General features: G+C 29.2%; 1 protein-coding gene across 1 annotated transcript in view; it reads left to right on the plus strand.

The window, feature by feature from the left end:
• Window positions 1–18,179, plus strand: part of LOC119676961 — a 31,707-nt gene extending 13,528 nt beyond the window's left edge. The window contains exons 8-11 of the mRNA XM_038088228.1: window positions 9,178–9,316; window positions 9,480–9,585; window positions 9,711–9,870; window positions 16,617–18,179. Coding sequence (XP_037944156.1) covers window positions 9,178–9,316; window positions 9,480–9,585; window positions 9,711–9,870; window positions 16,617–18,139 — 1,928 coding nt within the window. The 3' untranslated portion in view covers window positions 18,140–18,179. The remainder of the gene's footprint in view (window positions 1–9,177; window positions 9,317–9,479; window positions 9,586–9,710; window positions 9,871–16,616) is intronic.
• Window positions 18,180–21,611: the final 3,432 nt, after the last annotated feature.

The raw sequence follows: 21,611 nt of genomic DNA on the forward strand, positions 1-21,611 counted from the left end.
ATTTTGATAATTGGTACAGTTTAACTTTTGCTTTGAATGGAATATTAAATGAATATTCTGATGAGTGTTCGTTTAATCAGTGGTGAATGGAATATATTAACCTTTTAAATAATTTTTAATTTATTCTTGAATATACTCATATGTCAACTTCACAATTTTAATCAAATCATATTCTGTTATCCTAATGTCATCTGCAAGATTGAAAATATCAAATCATTTGAAATATTCTACTGCTCAGGGACCGTAACAGTTATCATAAAAAAAAATAAAAATCATCTTTTAACTATTATCATTCGCATTTTAAAATATAACTCCAAAAATTATGATTAAATTTGCTATATAATTTAAATTTGCTAAAAACTAGACTAAATCTTTACCGGTGCCAACTCTTTAATACATTTTGTATGAAATTACAAAAGCAACTACCTTTTATGAAAATTGCATTTTATATATTCGTTTTAAAAATATTCAGCAGAAATTGCAAGTTATTCAAGATTTTTATATTTATAACGCAAAAACAACTGTTATTTGTGCGTTTTAAAATTAAAAGCAGAATTTTAAGAGTTACTTCTGCGCGAAAAAAATAAAAGGCACATAAAATAATTATTTTTGAGGAATATAATATAAAGCAAATTTAATTATTTTTGGAGTTTTATTTTAAAATGCTAATATATAAAAAGCATGCATAATACTAAGGATTAAAGTTGTTAGAATGATAACTATATACTTAAGTATGAATTTTAACAACTTTTTGTTGTTGCTTTTTTTCATAAAAAGTTTTTAAATAACTGTTATTTTCGGTCCCTGCTTCTGCTATATTTATTAATCATTATAGTTATATATTATCAACTGTTTTGTGTATTAAGTCCTAACATGTTTCCACTGCTTTCATTTATACTATGTTCAGAATATACTATGTTTGAATATAGAGAAAAAACTATAACTGTTATTAATTTGAATAGAGTGAAAAATAAAAATTTACATACCTAAAATTCACTAAAACTAATAAAACTACTAAACGATATCCTTTATAGTTATAATAATCAACTATTAAAATATTCAATATAGAAATGGTTTTTGGAGCATGTAATTTTAACATTCCATTTTTAAATAAAAAAACTTACGATTCCCTTTATTTGTGGCAGTATGAACACTTTCTTAATTAACTTAATTTAATTTTAACGAAATGAAGGAATTTAGCTGTCTAAACATAATTTTAAACAGTTTTGCTCATTAACCCCGCTAATGAGGATAATTTACCATACAAAGAGCTTTCGCATAAATAAGTTCATTATGAATAAATCAACTGATTTGAGGTGAAATATGTAGAAAGCAACCCTTAAATATGAATTTCCCACATGGGAAATTATCAAAACTTATAATGTTTGTCGTATGTTTTAAGTGTAAATATAAGTAAACAAGCTATTTCACATGCTCATGTCAATGGAAACGACCAAGTTGAAAATATTAAGTTTCAGAAACTAAAAGATCGTACAATAACTTATATAGGATAGTGGAACCAAGTGAGCTCAAAAATTGCTTTAATGTTTTACAAGTTATGTGACTTGTCACAGAATATCATAGGACATGTATCAAAATATTGATGCATTGTCGGTTTTTGCACAGCATTAATTTTTTCTGGTAGAACAACTGATATCTGGTAACATAAGACGTTAAGTGAATAACTCTAAAAGTTAGAGTTGCTTATATTAACAAAATTAAAAATTGAACTTATAGTCAATATAATATAAATTGCGTAAATAATCACTATTTATAACAGTAAACTACTGCTCTTTATACACAGTATTTGAATAATAATATTCCTCTTTTATTTTAAGTTATTAACTAAATTCTCTAAAACTTCTACTAAGTAAGAAGACAAATATATTTTTTATCAAAAAAATTATCTGATCTAATAGAATATCAATTACATAAAAAGTAATATAAATATAATTACAGCGCGAAAACAAGTGCTTCCGAATACCTTTATTAATTTTTCAGTATAATAAAAATTAGAATAGAAAAACATTAACTTTGTTAATGAAATAAATTAACACCTACAAGCAGAGGCGAGCCGTCGAATGGTTCAGAGTGTTCACCGAACACCTTAACAAAGCTTCCTTTTTAGATCTTTTTTATCTTGCTATTTTGCTACTTAACATTTTTTATAATAGCTTTTCCAAACAGATTAACATAAACACAAAACGTACAATACAAACAAAATCACACATATGTTAGTTACACCCAACATTACTTATAATTAATAAAAGAGAAAACACATTCCTCTTAAAATATACTAAGGTTCAGATAAAAACTGCACCGCGTTGCTTACAAAGCATGCAAATGAAATAACATTCACATTGGGATTATGTTCAATATTGAATAAACACAAAACATACAAACAAATATTAATATAAAAGAGAAAACAAGCCCCGCAAAATATGTACGTAAAATAATTATAACTCTTAAATTAATGCTTGCAAGCGGTTCAACAAAAAAAGTGAACCTCCAATGTTATGCAAAGTAAATACAAAAGAGAAAATAAATGACTGAGCGAAAATCGCTTTACATTTGACAACAGGTTCAGTCGACCAAAATGAACCATAAGTTCATACAAAGCGTGCAAATACAATCAAAGTCACGGTTGCCGTTTTATATGGGCAAATGGTTCAATAAAAAAATTAAACCGCTCATAGTAAATACAAAGTAAAAGAGTATATGAATGCATGAAGTTTCTTACTCTTATATAGAGGTTGGAAATAAACCAAAAACAAAGTCCTAATTGCAATTTTATGCTAGCAAATGGTAAAAGTAAAGAAAAAAATTAAAGAAATTTGAAGTGAAAAATAATATTTAGAAATGGATAAATGTGTGATTAAAGATTTGATTCAAGTATCTTTTTTTAAACGATCTTCTGAAAAAAAGGTTTTAATTCATAAAATGAATAGTCCAACTCCAGATGTGAAGAATTTGGTACCTGATGTAACAATGTCGAAATCTGTGGTAAGTCGCCATTTTCCTTCAGCTATTTACCATAAAAACCAGTGGATCACAGGCTGCGAACATTTAAATAAATTGTTTTGTTGGTCTTGTACGCTATTTGCTTGTGGAAAGACAAAACTCAGGAGTAGGAGGAATACGTTATAGTTGGAATTCTGTTTGGATCAAATTGTGAACACCTTGCCAAAAAGCTGAGGCCTCGCTACTGTCTACAAGATAGATATTCAATATCTACCTTATATCACTGTTCGTGACCTTAACCTTTTGATATTTTATTTATTATGATTTTTTTATTTTCAACACACAAAAACCTCATCCAACTACAATTCAAGAATGTTTTGAGTTTCGATACTATAGTTTTTCTCATCCCGTTCTATATCAAGCAAAAAAAAATTGTTCAAAAGTCCGTATGACAATAATTTGACTTGGTAAGCATTGCATTTGATAAGACTGCAGTATCCTAAAATTCGTATTCCCAAATATGCACACTCGTAAAGAAATGTGCATATGTTGAGATATAAGTGGAAAACCATTAATATATGTACACAGGACTACATTAAACAGAGTTAAAGCACACAAGAGTACATTTTTGAAAACATGCACGCAAATACTTGGACAGAGGATCTCACTGCACCACACTTTTCATGTACCTTAATTAAATTAATATTAAATTTTATGGTTTATAGTTTACTGCATGAAGCAAGATATTAATACAGGGTATTGCAGCTATTTTAAAAGTTTAAATAAAAGTTTTTATTAAATAGATTTATACTTTGTTCAGACAGCCAAATTTCCTTAATTTCGTAAAAATCAAATTATGTTAATTTTTAAAGGGTTCATACTGCCTCAAATTAAGGAAATCATAAATTTTTTATGTACAAATTGTATGTTAAAAATTACATGCTCCAAACACCATTTCTATATGGGAAATTTTAAAAGTTGATTCATATAACTATAAAGGATGGTATTCACTTATTAGATTTAGTTGATTTCAGGTATGTGGATTATTATTTTTTACTCTATTTTAAATTAATTACAGTTACAGTTTTTATTTTTCCGGTTTTATTAAAGTCAACTGACATTGACATTTATTTTAAAAAAAAATTTCACTTTTTCATTATCAGAACTTATACTATATTCAGACACACCTTAATTTCGCAAAAATCTTAATTTCATCTTCGTTTCAGCGAAATTAAGTTTATTTTTTCCAAACAAAATTCAGTGAGCTATGACTCTATAAGTAAAAACTGAGGTTGTTCGAAGACTGAACAGATTGCACATCTTAGATCTATTATTCAAGCAATTATATATATATTTAATTATCATTAAGTGTAATATTTAATACATTTCAAAATATATTTAGCGGGGTGAATAGAGTATATAAATTTTTTTTGTTCGTTTTTTATTATTCCATTAATAGAACTACTATCATAGATATCTAGCAATACTTTTAACAAATAAAGTTTGAAAATTTGTGTAATCTTAAATCATCATTAGAGATAACATGTTAATAATATTTTCAATACATTTCATAAGATTTCAATACATATATTAATTTAAGTTAATATTTCAAAAACAAAAGTTTATATGTATATTAATTCGATTTATAGTATATATTCACTTTAACATAAAATTACCCTGTAAAATCATCTGAAAGTGACTATGTACCCAAAGCCCACATGTGAAAATTTTGCATTTTCTGTTGCATGTGAAAATGTACAAGGGACGTTGCAATGGAACTCTCTCCTGTCACCTATGTCAATGTTATTGCATACAATTTTAAGTTGCCTTAAATTTACTATGCACACTACTCCGATGTGCATCGATGTCGGTCTCCTTGAGTGAAAATATTTTGCAGTTACACATTTTAACACTGCTGAAAGGCACTTTCATATTAAGCAAGCAATGTGCTTTAAACTTTAATTACTTGTCTGTGACACTTCACAATAAGTGCAGTGAATTTTTCTCCTATATTACCTGCAAGTTCATGCATCATTACCATGGAATAGCAAGGATGTTTGGATAATATGTGAAGCATATAACTTATTTTTACCCTCTAAAAACATGTGCCAATGCAGGTAAACATATACAATGATAGAAACTCATTAAAATCTAAATTACAAGTACTTAAATTAAATATCTTCAAGGTGTTTTATTAATTTTATTTCATTAGTTTTAGCTTTTGTAATTTGTTATTTTTATAGCAAATTATATAAAAACGACTAGTAATGTTCTTAGTTTTTCTTAATTAGTCACCTAATTACTTAAGAGTTAACTTTATATTCACAGGAATGATTAAGTTGATTGATATTAAAATTAATCCAAATATTTGTAATAAAGCAATAATGTACAGTAACATTACATGGATAGAAGATTAGTTCAGGTTTATATACTATGTACGAGGACGGTTTGATAAGTCAGTGAATTTTTGAATTTCCCGCGCAGTTACTCCAAATGCAACAGTGCTGCCGTCAGCTGTAAGCAACCAGTGAGCAACTTTCTAATTTTGAGCAAGCTATGTCGTTCAGTTGGTGTTCGATAACCATTCAAAGCAGACAACCTCGCGAATTTTTACGAAAATGGAAAAAAGTAAATTTCGTGTACTGATTAAGCATTCGTGGCCAGAATCCACGAATTGGGATACGAACTGCTACCCCATCCAGCACATTCTCCAGATTTAGGCCCCTGCAACTATTTTCTGTTTCCAAACCTAAAGAAATGGATTAGCGGCAAGAAATTTGAGTCGAATGAAGAAGCCATTACCGAAGAGCTTTGAGAAAACCTATTATTTGGAGGGAATAAAAAAATTAGAAAGACGCTGAACTTAATGTATCGAGCTAAATGGTGATTATGTAGAAAAATAAAATGTTTATTTGCCGAACAAAATTTGCTTTATTCAAAAAGTCACTGACTTATCAAACTGCCCTCGTATAAACATAAACGCAACACATACACAGTCGACAAAAAAGTTAAAATTGATACTATGCTGCAATAATAAATTTGAAATTTTAATTAAAAAATTTCTAATTTCGGTATGCGTATTAATAAATAGAGAAGAATAGAAGAATAGTGCCCAATTACATACCGAAGAATATACGACTGGTACAAAAAATAACACTCATAAGTGTAAATGACAAAATCAGACTTTAAGAAATTAAATTATAAAATGTTGTTAGTATTTATCAATTTAGTGAATATACAGGATGTAGCGGGCACTATAGACCAATTTCATTACCAGATGTTGGGTATAAGATTTTCTCTACTATCCTGAAAGACAAACTACTGAAAACGATAGACGATATAGTCGACGAATATCAATGTGGCTTTCGGGGCGACAGATCAACTATTGATCAAGTATTTGTTTTGTGACAATCCATCGAAAAATGCTATGAACATAATATCACGCTTCACATGCGCTAGACTACAAACAGGCCTTTGAGAGACTGGAGACTGGACAACTGGTAAAGTTATCTTGAACGGACGATTCTCAGAAACTTTTACGTTACGTTCAGGTGTGAAACAAGATGATAGTTTCTCAGCATTTGTTTTCTTAATAACACTACTCTATACTATTCACTCTCTTGAAAAGCGTGAAAATATTATAATAAAATCTTACCAAATGGCTATAAATGTCAGAATACAAGCGGCAAATTGATGCTTCTATAAATACATAGACCTTTTCAAATCCAGACTACTATCTAAAGAAAATAAACTTCGAATATATAAAACAATAATAAGACCGATATCTACTTATGGCTCGAAATGCTGGATAATGACAAGGGCGGGCGAAGAAGCGCTACAGATTTTTGAAAGAAAGCTAGTTCGCCAAGTTTATGGCCCTATTCGAATGGACGATGAGACATTCAGAAGACGAACAAACAACGAAATTGGTAACTTGCTTAAAAATGAAAATATAGTAAGATTTATCAAAGCACAAAAACTGCAATGGGCAGCTCACGTTGTAAGAATGGGATCTGAAAAAATCCAGCCAATATATTTAATGATAACCCAATAACAACAAGGCATAGAGATTGACCGAAGCTGAGATGGAAGTTCTGAATTGGAAAATAATTGCACAAGATCGAAGCAGATGGAGGCAGGTTGTGAAGGAGGCCAAGGTTCACACTGAACTGTATTGCCAAATAAGAAGAAGAAGAAGTGGATATACAATTTTTAGGTTATAAATTTTTAGATATCATTAATTTTATCGATGAATATGTCATCATTAAAATGTTTTAGAGGTCTAACGAAGCCTGGTAATTACTAACTTCTTTTAAAAAAATTCACGAACTCGCGTTAACTCTCACCGGTGGTGCTTCGCCAGTACTTACACTAAATAACGTTACTAAGTACATAATAACCCTTTAGTTTAAGATCTTGTGCCTTTTGAAACTATACTAACATTTTAGAATATGCGACGGATGCTTCACTGAAATATTTTCAGTTCTTTGGCCATTTGATTGCCACTACGACGTGGATTTCATTCGAGTCAAGCCTTCAATTTTCGAAACAATTCTGGTGATGTTGATATTATTTTTCGTCCATAGCATTTGCAGGTACAGACGGTGCCTGTACTATTTACGGTACGACATATAAACAGTTATTCACGTTGAGGTATTTGAGCTCACGAACAATAGATACTTGTGACATTCCAGCCAAATGTAATGCTATCACACTATTACGTTTGAACTCCATTTCGTAAAACTTTTGTTCTATAAAACTTAAACGTGACGCAAATGCTTATAGTTTGAACGCAATATAAACAGCTGTCATTCGTATACATTTCACATAGTTGGCAATATCAGTTTAACAGATATACCTGTGTGTAGTTGGTAACACTTCAATCGCTTAACCCTGTATATAAACAAAATCATGATATAATATATATATGTCATGATATATAATTAAAATTCGTTATTGCAACTCAAAAATGTATCTATAATAATATTATTTTTTGTTTTATTACAATTAATTTCTCATAAAGGAAGAAAAAGATAATTAAAGAAAATGTCTACTTGTAGAAGAATATCATAAAGTTTGATACAGTAGACACTAAATAGAAATTTGTTATGGTTCAATTAATTCAAACACTGTATGTTTCATGGAATCAAACAATAAATAATACAGTTTTTATCGATAATATTCATTTATTTTGTTTTATATTTCAATTCAATCACTTCAATTCAATTCCATTTCAGAAACAATCACAGCGATAATTAAAGAAAATGTCTACTTGTAGAAGAATAACATAAAATTTGATACAGTAGACACTAAATAGAAATTTGTTATGGTTCAATTAATTCAAACACTGTATATTTCAAGGAATCAAAAAATAAATAGTACAGTATTTATCCATCCATATTCATTTATTTTGTTATATTTCAATTGAATCTATTTCAAAAACAATCACAGCTTGTAAAAGAAAGTCTAAAAATTTGATACAGTAGACACAAAATAGAAATCTGATATAGTTAAATTGTTTGAATCACTGTGAATTTCAAGGAATTAAAAATCAATTATACAGTTTTAATCTCTGCTGATTAAGATATTTAATAACAAATTCTTTTTTTATAATTAATTAAAATTAATAAATTACTCGGATTGTCATAATCTCATAGTTCTTGCATCGTACTGTCTGATAATATCAATCCTTATCAAACTGGTACAACAATAGAGGACAGAGTAAAAGAAGTTATAACCATATTTTATTCAAGAATTATTTTTAAGAAATTTAAGATTTATCACATTTGATTAATTACATACTCAGCTGGTTAATTTCACTCAGATGATATCATCTGTGTAGCACCAACTTTAGCACGGAAACGAATTAAAGTAATTGCAAAATAATTAAACCCATTTACTGGCATAATTACAGCACGAGTTTTCTGAGAATTTCGCTTAACTTTTAATGAAATTTCATTGAAAACACATATTATATAAAATACATTATATAATAGCATTTTAATTATTATTAAAGAACTTTAAACAAAGTCGCTCTTGCATGTTTTCACGCCTGCAACGTTTCACCATACTTTTTCATTAATTTGACTTTTAAACATTGCTCGAATCATTTTTTTATGTCCCTTCGATAAAATTTTCCACATATTTTCAGCGAGATTTTATAAAAAAATATTTTTGCTTAAATTTCTGACTTAATTTTAATGTTATCCTTTGCAGTGGAGGTTTTGTTCCTGGCATGGGGTGTACGCTTGTGCATTATGGTACGGAAAGCACCATCGGAATTCAATGAAAGCCGATTTATTTCGATGGCTATTTACAATGAATTTTTGCTGACATGTTTTCTGAACGTTTCCATGTAAGTCCAAAATAAATCCATTCATAAGCACCTTCACAAAAACATTGACTTACGTTGACATTGTTTCGTTCAAAGACAAAAAAACAAAAAAAAAAAGACCCATTTAACGCGCATATACGATATATCAGTCATTCTCATTGGAATTATTTTTTGCTTTTTACAGGCTTTTCCTGCAATCGCCTGCCAATCCAGATTTGCTTTACATCATATTTTTCTGTCATACACAATTGACTGTGACGCTATTGTTGGCTTTAATATTTGGCAGTAAGGTAAGTTGGTCTGAAAAACAATAATTTAATAAAATAATTTAATAACTCACATTGAATTGGTTCGTGCAGTTTGAATTGTTCTTAATCTCTTTACCAATTTAACTTTATTCCTCTTCACGCAATAGGTTTACATTGTACTACGCAGTGGTAAATCACATCAGGAGAATATAGCTTTGGGTGCCAAAGCTTCCGGTGCGAAATTCAATTTTCGCCCACAAGTTCGTACATTTGCTAATCCCAGTTCGGTGACAACAACTACGGCTCCAGTAATTGGCACTTCAGGTGGTAAGTTTATTTATATATCCACTTAATTTCAACCTTTGTTTGTAGTCTTTAATCAAATTATTATTTGAGATATTTTCATTTCGTTGGTTCTTTATTGAACCATGAAGGGATTTAGAAAAATTTATTGTATGTGTCATATGTTTGCCATAAAAAACGAATATGTATATATGCCCTACATAAAAAACTCTATTCAGCAGAAATCTTAAAATAAAAACTAAAGCCTGAAACAGAATCTTAACTCTAAAATGACTTTATCAACAACGCATATCAACCCTACTATGAAAATAATTATACAATATTTATTTTTTATCATAACTAATTTTAAACAGTACTTGGCAATACTCAAAATAGCGTAATACGGTCAACCAAACTTCAATAAATTAATCAAATTTTTGTTATTGCTTCTTCATTACTATTACCTTATTACTATTACCTCATTACCTTATGTTGACTTATGTTGCTTATTGAAAACTGAAAGAATCAACTAACAAGTCTTAATATATTTTAATGATAATTTTATCATCATTATTTTTATTTTATGGTATAAAATTTAAGAATATTTTATGTTATTTAGGCAGAGTGTATCACTTCGCTTCTCCTCTTTTCAAGCAGAGATTGCAATTGATCCACTAAGTAGATGATCATTCTCGTTTACAACTTTCGGTTATTTTGCACTGGCACTTCATTAATAATGCTTATGTGAAGAATTTGGAGCGGGTTAGCATATGACCTGCTCAAACTGTAAAAGATTTTGACAAATTTGAACATGATTTCAAGACTGACTGTAATAAAACATAATCTGAAAAAGTAATTTTATAAAAACTCAGGTCACATATCGTCAATAGCTTTGTGCATATTGATTTCCAGGTGGTCCAATGAATCTGCTAACTCTGATATTTGATTAAATCAGCAATCAAATATTAGGATCAGGACCACTATTTAAAATTAAACCCTTTATAATTGCAACGTTGCAATTTGATTATGTCGGGTGTATGACATGTCCCGATATCTTGTTTTGTACATCTATTGTTGATATATAATTGAAGAACAAAATTCATTAATTTTTTATCCAGTGTGTTTCTGATCAAATTTTTATAAATGTGATAGATGATTCCTTGGTTTAAGAAACAAAAGAAATCGTAAAGGCACGATTGTTCGATATTATTCAAAGTATAGGGAAATAAAGAAAAGTTTGCATTGAAAACATTCTATTAAGAACATACTATATCTCAAAAATTCCGGCAAATGTTTTTTAATGAAATTGTCCATTTATCATACTGCGATTTTTTATAATCAACCTTTGATTTGAAGAATTTTTTCGACATTTATAAAGAAATGCATGACCTAATTCGATTTAATTTTTATTATTTTCATTTCTGCAGACTGACAACGATAGCTGCAACTGCCTTGTTTGCCAATGACCATGACAATTTTTTAATTAATAGTGTAAATTACCTTGTTGCCTTCAATGTAGATTAAAAAATTAAGAATGAGAGAAATTTCGATTAAATTTTGGTCACTATGTCGAGGCTTTCTGTGCTTCGTCACGTTGGTCCAAATAGTGCTGCTCAATAATGAACATGAGCATTTCCACCTATTAGGAGAATATGCATGTGTTTTTGTAAGGATATGTATACACAAAAAAAAAAGGACTCAAAAAGGACTTTACAAAATAATAGTAAAAATAGAATATTGACAATTGTTATATGACTTTCTATATAATATGTCTTGGCTTATGACCAAAAAGAGTGTAAAATTGTCATGACCATTTATTATATGACTGTCTCTTAAACACGGTTGAGAGCAAAGTAGTGACCTGTGGTTTTTTAGCTGCATATGAACGATCGATGTCAATAACTATGGTTTGACAGCTGATAATGTCATACTGTGTTGACATTTCTGTTCACTAAAAATTAGCAATTCATCACGAATCGTTTAACGTTAGAATAACGCTTCCGAATTGTAGAAATTTACTTTGAAAAATATAAATCTGTTCGGAAAGTTCATAGAACACTTCGTCACTTTATTGTGTTTAGTGATAAAGCTTATTTCTGGTTAATGGCTACGTCAATAAGCAAAATTACCATATATGGACCGAAGATAATCCCCAAGCCGTAAACAAATCACCATTACATGCATTAGTGCTTTACACGCTGGTCTTTATCACCGGTCTTTATTTCTTTCGAAATGAGGAAGAAGATATTATTACGGTGAACGGCGAGTGCTAATAAGCCATGGTAATTGAAATTTTTTTTTCCGAAATTAATGAATTAAACATCGACAAATCAGACATTTGGTTTCAACATGACAAATATGGCGCAACTTGCCATAAAGCGCATATAACCATTGATTCATTGTGAAATCAATTTGGTAACTGGTAAAAATTTTATTTTCAGAAATAGTTCTGTTAACTGGCCCCTTCGTTCATGCAATATAACAACTCTCGTTTTTTTTTTTTGTGGAACTATGTTAAGTCATTGTTTTATGCCAACAAACGACAAACTAGCAACTCTTGAAGCATTGGAAGCCAATATTCATGCCACCATTGGCGCTATTGACGCCTTACTTAATGCAAAAAATAGTCAAAAATTGGATCGATCGATTAAACCAAGTAACTTGGAGCCACGGCGAACATAACATATGCCGGAAAACATATTAAAAAATAAACGCCTTGAAATTATTTATTAGATTACAATAAAAAAAATTTAATTTCAAGAATATTTCTTTCTTGTATTATCATTTGAAGTTCTCATGCAGCTAAAAAAACATCTACATAACAAATGTTATGCAGACTGTTAAATCACAATTGTCATTGTTATAATGTATCGGATGTTTTTTAGCTGCATGAGAACTTCAAATGATAATACAAGACAGAAATATTCTTGAAATAAAATTTTTTTTATTATAATCTGTTAGATAATTGTCATGAGCAGAATTGCAGTGATCATACGTCATATTATCATTTGTCAAATTGAGTTGACATTAACAACAATGTTGTCGACTTAAAAGCAATTTTCTAAAAAAAAACATCTCTATAAATATGAGTACATTTCGAAAATGGACATTGATATATTTTAAATTTAGTCTTCAAGAGAAACTAGTGCAGCACATCATGCATGCAACTCACAAGCTTAAAAATGTTATCCTTGTGTAAATTCTTCTAACTTAATAAAATGTGCATAATTCATAATTTCGCAATTTATTTGCACTTTAACTCGTTGAAACGTTATCGTAACGATGGAAATACGTTATAATAAACTACCGCAAAATAAAGTGGCTGTCAACGCAATTTGACAAATGTTGCACTCAAAAATATTACTAAACATGCACATGTGCCGCGCACGTAAATAACAAACAAGAGGATAAACCAACCTGATCTCAAGCTCAAGTATATAAAATTTACGTCAACGGAATTACGCTAGTATGGCGTAACCAGCGTGAACGCCATGCGTTGGTAGCATTGCCAGCGTAAAAATCATATCAGTTCACGTAGCTTTCCGTAGCTTTCCCTCACGTCTTGCCAAATACGGATTTATTTATGTTGCGCTTTGAAGTGGCATTATTTGAAAATCTAATTTTATGTAACTCCATAAAACTTAAAGGACGGTGCGCTATATATCTTGTTCTTGTTTTGAGTACATAAATTTTAAACAAAATAAAAACTTCACTGTTTTTTTTGCATAATTTTTTAAAATTTAAAATTTTTATATCTGTTTGATAAAAAAAAACAGGACGTGGGCAATAATTTTGTGCGTCTAAATGAATATTATTTAATTTCCTGTTAAAATGTTTAGTTTTTTCTTGTGCCCCTCGTAATATATGTACATTTTTTATTTTTTTAATAAACAAACTTTAAGGAATTTCAAGTTGCCATGTCTCCGCAAATAAGCCTTGTCTCTAACGCAATGATTTATGTTGGCAATAAACGTCTTCATGTCTGTTCATAATTTTTCGCTTATTTCGTAGGCAATAATATCTCATGCCAGACTTGCTTTGCCTGACTTCTTGGTTTTCTGTCTATTTGAGTAACGCAGCTGTCTTAGAGTCTGCTGTTACTGTGCCTGTGACTGTGACTGTCTACTGGCCATGGCAATCCAAATCCACATATTTGTTATCTTTATTTCGCCTGGATTCTTACGCTACTATGAAGCGTACATTTTTTCTACAATTTTTTAGTATTTAATTTGCTTCTCTGTCAGAGTTTATCGTAGCTTCTGTTACGCATTATTTTTTATGACAGTCAAAATAGGGTTCATTCGGACTTTTTTTATAATACTCGTATTACTTTAGGTTTCTCAATATTTTGCTTTGTTTTTTAGGTTTTTGTTAAAAAGAACTACTTTGGATTTACTGTCTTTGTTCAGTGGAATTTATTATTATAGTTACTCGCTTAAATTGAGCGTTAAAATTTTGAATTATATTTTATATTTCATACTAAAGTTGAAGTCAAATTTAACATTTACTCGTATATATTTCAAAATTAAAAGTTTTGAACAATGAATTTCAACAAATTATCCTCCGCCACAAAACCATAAATCTCAATTTGCGTCATTTTAGCTGCAATGTGGTATTTCGTTGTGCTGAATTCCGAAAGTTCAAGTGAGCCACACAATATTAATCATTCCGATATTGACACATTTTGACACTGCTGACCACAATATAACCGTTCTACCATAAAATGACGCTACTCAATAATAAACATTAAGATATGAAAAGTTTATATATAGCAATTACGTCAGATCATATCAAATTATAACTATGGTATTGTGTCGAATACTATTATAGAACCGAAATAAAAATATTTTTCACGTTAGTATATGTAAATATAAAATACTAGTGGAGCATTTACTTGCACCCATTAAAACTTACAATTCTTCATGAAAATCAATTTAAAAAATAAATAAGGAAAGATAAAGTCAATACAGACGTATTTTATCTAGAGTGGACATAAAAGTGCATCACAAATTTTTTGCAGATTGTTGACAATTCAATAGAAACAGTCATAATTATGATGATTCTGTTTTAAAATTCCCATAAATCTTGTAATGAACCTAAACACGGCCGGGATAACTCACGATTTTCTAAAATATTTTACAAGAATATTTTTTATGACCCTGAATCCTCTCGAAGTACAAATTGAAAGACTTATACTTTTAATCTAGTTTCTTCTTATTCTACATTTATTTACATATGAAAAGACAGATGTAATTATTGTAAATACCTATTAAAAGAAAATTATAGCAAAGAAAATTAATTATGTTGTGCTGAAATGAGAAAAAAGTTCAACGTTACTGAGTAGAACACATTGGTATACTCGGAACTAAGCAACATTACCGACTAGGCCACGTTAGTATACTGGGAAATAATCAAAGTTACTTACTAGGCCACGTTGGTGTACTGGGGAACAAATCAAGGTAACCGATTAGGCTATGTTATTGACTAGGCCACGTTAGTACACAAAGGAACCAATCAACATTAGTATACTGCGAACTAATTAACCTTACCGACTAGCCCACGTTGGTATACTGGGGAACTAATTAACGTTACCAACGTTATCTCGAATGTGATGTGTCATTCACTTTATAGTCCCAATAGAATAACTTCCTCTTGTTCCTAAACATTAAGGAAGAAATGTGTGACGAGCGTTTTTCTCGACACACGATTTGATCCCGTATAACCATTGATACCAATTGGAAGCATGTTTGAAAGATTCCCAATGACTTTGTTCCACTTCGTAATAAAACAGTGTTTACTGCTAAAGAAATTTTGCTATGATATTATGTATCATACACTCTTTTAGAAAACATTTACTTTCCACAGAAATCAATATTTTGTGATAAGGTCTTATTTACATATCTCTTCAAGCTTTTGTCGTTAGATCATATTCTTGACAAGATTGACAATGTACTTATTATGTGCGCTCAATTTTTCTCTTCTTTAAGTGTGTTGTATTTACCGCTGTAGTGGTCTTCTGAAATGCACATCACGTTGACATGGGGATTTAAAAGATAATGTTCCGCCGTCGTGCCTATTTTTTTATTGTGCAGTTTCTTTGCAGAACCGACAGATAATGGCGAGTCAATATACCAATCATTATTCAGCCGTCCCCCTTGAGTTCTCTAAGTGCTTATTATACCCGTACGACATTGATAGTAAAAACTAACAAAAAGATACACATTGACTTGTTGACAAAAATGGATAAAGCTTTTGAGAATTACTTGAGAATTAAACATTCTAGCCATTAGAGACTTCTTCAGTATTTTGAAAAAGGGTTAGAGAATATATTCCGTAAGTTATTTTGAGAAGAATAGTTATAGGGATTATCAAACAAAAAAGAGTAGGAAATAGAAATAATATGAAATATCATCAGATATCACTAGGTATTCGTTGTTAGATCGAAAACCTATGTCAAGTCTCTGAACTAAATATTAAATGCCCTCCGAAATATGTATATATGGAATCAATATTCTTAGTATAAAGTTTTGAGAGAAACAAATGTTACTTTCGTTTCTGTAACCAATTTCTTCCATGTAAGCAATTCATTATAATTAATAATATATAATTTATACAACAGTATATATATATATATATGTATTGAAATCATATGCTTTATATAGCCAAATAAATTCATTATCAGTTTATTATGTTATTTCCATATTAAAAAAATTAAATTTTTACTATTAAAGATTATAATCTACTCATATTTATATGCCTCATCACTTTACTATATTTCATCTGATTTACAGAAACCAAGCTATCTGATCAGGAAGCTCTGGAAGAAATACGCCAGTTAAGCGTGCAACTGCAGCGCATACAGGAAATGGCGCCACCTAAAGGCGTTGCTGTCATGACAATTTCAAGTTTATTAGACGGCTTAAAAACTCCTGGTGGTATTATGATGGTAGCTGCAGCTGCAACACAAGCAAGCACAGCCGGAAATCAATTAGTGGTACGTCAAGAACACCATCAGGTGGCATTGCCACTATTAGCGTTAAACACTGAAATGCAGAAATACAATCAACAAATGCAAGCAGTGAAAAATAAAAATGTAAACAACACAAATAGTAAATTGATAACAACAGCTGTCACAAAATCGAATGCAGCAACAGTTGCAACACCCACAGTAGTCATTGCAACTCCTACAAAGGTTATAGAATACAAGGTTATGCAGGAGGAGAAATCTACAAATACTCATTTAAGTGGTGATAGTTTTCACCTAGAGTCTGCGATGGCAACTACACAAGGTCATATCATTTGCAATCGTTGCCTTGAAACTACAAAAGGGCAATATTACACTTGCCGTCCACACACACCTCCGAAAGCATGCCAATTGCTAGGTTCACCTAATAAAGAAGGCAGCATAAGTTTTGCAAATATAAAATTAGATTGTATGTGTTCTCAGCCGGATGATTTGGATCAAACACCAAGACGTCGTACCAATGTGCGCAGTGCTGCCACCAATACTCCACCTTCAACTAGCAGTAATCGCAAACATGGTCCAACGAAATTTGGCAATAGATTTGAGAATGGTAGTACTTCGAGTCTGCACGATGCAAGTGAAATGAATGTAAACTATCGTATTTGTGATAATTGTAGAAGTAAATTTAATAAGAAAAGTAGTAAGCGTATTAGTAGTATAAGAAATAGTAGTAGATGTAGTAAGAGTAGTAAAAAAGAAAAACGCAATAGACTAATAAGTGAGGGTGATAAATCAGCACAAAAACACACCACTATGACTTTGACTGAGATCGCTGGTATAACACAGGCACATAGCACGGATTTACTGGAAAGAAAATCTTCAGTATTAGATGAAAATGTGGTTGTAAGTCAGAAAAAAATGCGTTCCACCGACGATATAGTCTTTTACAGCACCACCGATGACAGCAGTGATACACCCGATAACGATGATAATGATCACATAACAGACACATTTATTTCTCAGGAATATCAGACTACAGTAGATTGTGAAATATTCCCTGAGGGTACATTAGATTCAATTCTTACCAGTGATAGTACTGACTTAGCAATGCTGCCAAGTACTAGCTCTATTACTACAACAAGTGTTAGGAAGCAAGAATCAGGTGAGAGTGCAGTAGTTATCCAAACATCGCTTGGAAATGTTTCTTCAAACTCAAACAATTCAAGTCAGGGTGAAGGCAATAATGCAAATAATAGCAAGACAAATGGCAATGGACGCACAAAACGACCGGACAAATTAATGCTGGACTTAAATGATCGTTCCAAATATACGAAAGAAGTGTCGGTTTGAGCCTGTCAATTTAAATTGTTTTAGTTACTAAAATTTCAATTCCAATAGATTATTTATGAGTTTAAGTTCAAATAGATATAGTATTTGAAACATTTATTAATATACTATAGAGGTAAATAAATTTCCGAAACCTCTATTCTGATTTAATAGGAATGTTGAAAAGTTATAAATTGATCCAATAATTAATTATATTATGTATTTATTGTTATGTTTATTCTTACAATTAATTCATTTTATATATTATTTAATTATATTATTTTTATTTTTAATATAAATACAATAATTTAACTATCAGTATTATTACATTGGTATTATTTTTTTTTATGCATAAAAGACATATACTCTTCGTTGTGTATATAACTTATAACAATTTTCAATTATTTATTTAATCTAGTTCTTACATTATACTTATGTACTTTATTATTATTTGATATTATTAGTTGAATAATCATAGTTGTGTAAATCCACATAATTACTGCCTATATATTTTTAGGTATTACAAAAACCAGCTTCCAACAAGTTTTTTCATATTGACACTAGAAGATTGATTCCCACTCAAACTAATTTAGTAATGCAAACACTATTGCTACCAAGGCAAGTTAAATCTCCAATATCGTTATATGATTTGATATTGTAGAATTTAGAATCAATCAATCTCTTAGATATTCTGCAGATACACAGTTTTGAGAATTTATAGGTCTGCAATTCTTAAAAAAATTATTTTATGAACCCGAAGAACTATCAGAAACTGATAATAAAAGTCTCAAATTTTTTAAGAAGAGAAATAGGTTGAAATAGATTATTTAGCTCTTGACTCGAGAATAAACGTATCAGAAAAATCTTTTAGAAAACCAAATCATAAGATGAGGCCCATCTTAAATATGATTTTTAAGGTAACGCATACATAGTCTTCGCAGAGTCTGACACAGATTCTTCTCTTAATCTAAACTAACTTAATGAATAATGTTTATTGCTTAGTAGTTATTTATATTTTTATAATTACATTAGTTTAATAATACTTTCTTAAACTTTTTTGAATTATTGCATTATATCAGATTATTATGCGTTATAAACTGATATGCTTACGGAAGAGACAAAAAACACGCAAATTTTTATTGAAAGACTTACTCTAAGCCCAGAAAGAGGCACAATAGACCTGATGATCGCAGTGTCACATCCCATCTTAATAATATTAATATAATCAAATAATTATATAAGTCTGATTTTCCAAAAAAGCAATGGTTTAGACAGAGATAAGAGATATTTTTTTTATGTTCAGGACTTCTTATAATATATTCAATCAGTGTTATTTATTTCTAGTATTATAGTTATGCATATATTTATAATTTTTTCGATTTTATTTTAATTATTAATTTATAAATTTTTATTATTATTGTAAACTAATTATTATTAAATTATTTAAATTATTTATTGAGTCAATTGTTGTGTTTTGTATCAAAATCTTGCATTCCGAAGATTATCAAAGAATTTGATACAATCCATCAAAAGCAAAATCAGAATTATGTGCATAATGTATAAAAAAAGGTTTTTTTTCTTAATATAAATTAAAAAATTAGTTATTAAAAAAATTATAATAAAAAAAACACTACACTTCAATCAATAGTACATAATATGAATTTCAAAAGAAATTTTAGAAGCGAAATATTTTTTTAACTGAAATGAGCCCCAGTTGCAAAAATATTTCAAAGATACGCCAACTTTTGATTGAACTGCAAGTGTTTAGATAAAAGATAAACTGTAATAATTTTCATATTAAATTTATATTAAATAATTAATATACATAGTAAAAAAAATTTAAAACACTTTATATCAAAATTTTTTAAGTGTAAATATTTATATATTAAGAAAATGTAAATGTATTGAAACTTAATGTAAATTATATTTAATTAAATGTAAAAATAAATTTAGTTAAAATGTTGTGTAATTAAAATCAAAAATTATTGCAATAAGAAAGCAATTTATTTGAATTTATTCAGAATGTATTTAAATAATAGTTTTAATAAGAGTTTAAATTAATTGTAGTTACTTACCAATTTAAATAAAACTGTAATTTATATATGTATTATGTATATATTAAATACAATATGCTTCCTAAAGAAAAAGTATAAATCAAGTTAGTAAGAATTTAATTGATGATATCTAAAATTAAATTAAAAGTCAAAAAAATAAAAACTAAATTAAAAATTAAAACTATAAAACAATTTACATATCTCTGCCAAATTTTTGACAAATTAATTTTATTGAATTATGTTATTAATAAAGAGTAAATTATATATACAAATATATATGTGCAAGGACATATATATGTACATGAGGTATTACAGCTACACTATTACAGATTAATGTTACTTTAATAATTCAAATAATTAAATAATAATTAAATGATTATTTCTATATAAACTACGCATGTAAAGATATATTGCTTTAAGATAATGTGTGAAGTTTTTGAACGAAATTAAAGTATTAAGAATGGCAAATAATTAACTAAATTATATAAAATATATAAAAAATTATGTTATTTGAATACCGAGATATCAAAACTAAAATTATTAAAAACAACAATTTGTTACATGTAAAATTTTTTTATTTAAATTAAATTGATGTACATAAAATATTTGAAAGATACAAGTCACAAATGAATTGTATATGTAAAAACCTAATTAAAATTTAATAAAGTTTTAATTGATGTTATTGAAAATTTATTAACTAAAATTGTGTAATTCTTAACTAGACATACTACAAACTCATACACTATATGCATTAGAAATCGGTTAACTCTGCTCTTTTGTGGTCTTGTATTGCAGACAGCCATGGTTACGTTATATGAGAAATTGATTTGGATTTCACGATGAATTAATATTTAATATTGAGAGGAAGACAAAAAGTTCGATTGAAATTTGGTCACGGTGACAAGGCTATTAGTGCCTCATAATGGTTTTCTTCTTATTAATGAATCTTAAAATATAGACGAAAGCATTTTAATATTGCCTCTAGTACAAATAATAAATTAAAGCAACTATTAAGCGATTCCGATTGGAAAATTTAAAAGGGACGAAAGCGAAGGACTTTTGCCAATCAGTGTTTATCAGACCTACCACTGTTTTTCTTTTTAACAATTTTTGGCCACATCGTCGACTGTTGGCATGTCAAGGTCAGGTCGGAGATCACTGTTTCTGATGTAAAATGGCACATTTACGATATGCCGTAGCACTTTATTTTGAAAGCGCTGGATTGTGGATCTCTCACTCATAAACTTGTTTTCATATACCAAGAAATTTAAAACCACTCAATATGATATACCCTATATACTACAACATACTGATTTTTTTAAGTGGTGAACTAAAATGACTTCAAGCGTTTTAACCAAACGAACCCAAACTACACAAAAGTTTCCTAAACTTAGACAGGTTTTATATTTTAAGAAGAAAGAAGGTATAATCAGCATGTTCAG

This window comes from Teleopsis dalmanni, chromosome 2, assembly GCF_002237135.1.
Source record: "Teleopsis dalmanni isolate 2A chromosome 2, ASM223713v2, whole genome shotgun sequence".
In the NCBI taxonomy this organism is placed as follows: Eukaryota; Metazoa; Arthropoda; class Insecta; order Diptera; family Diopsidae; genus Teleopsis; species Teleopsis dalmanni.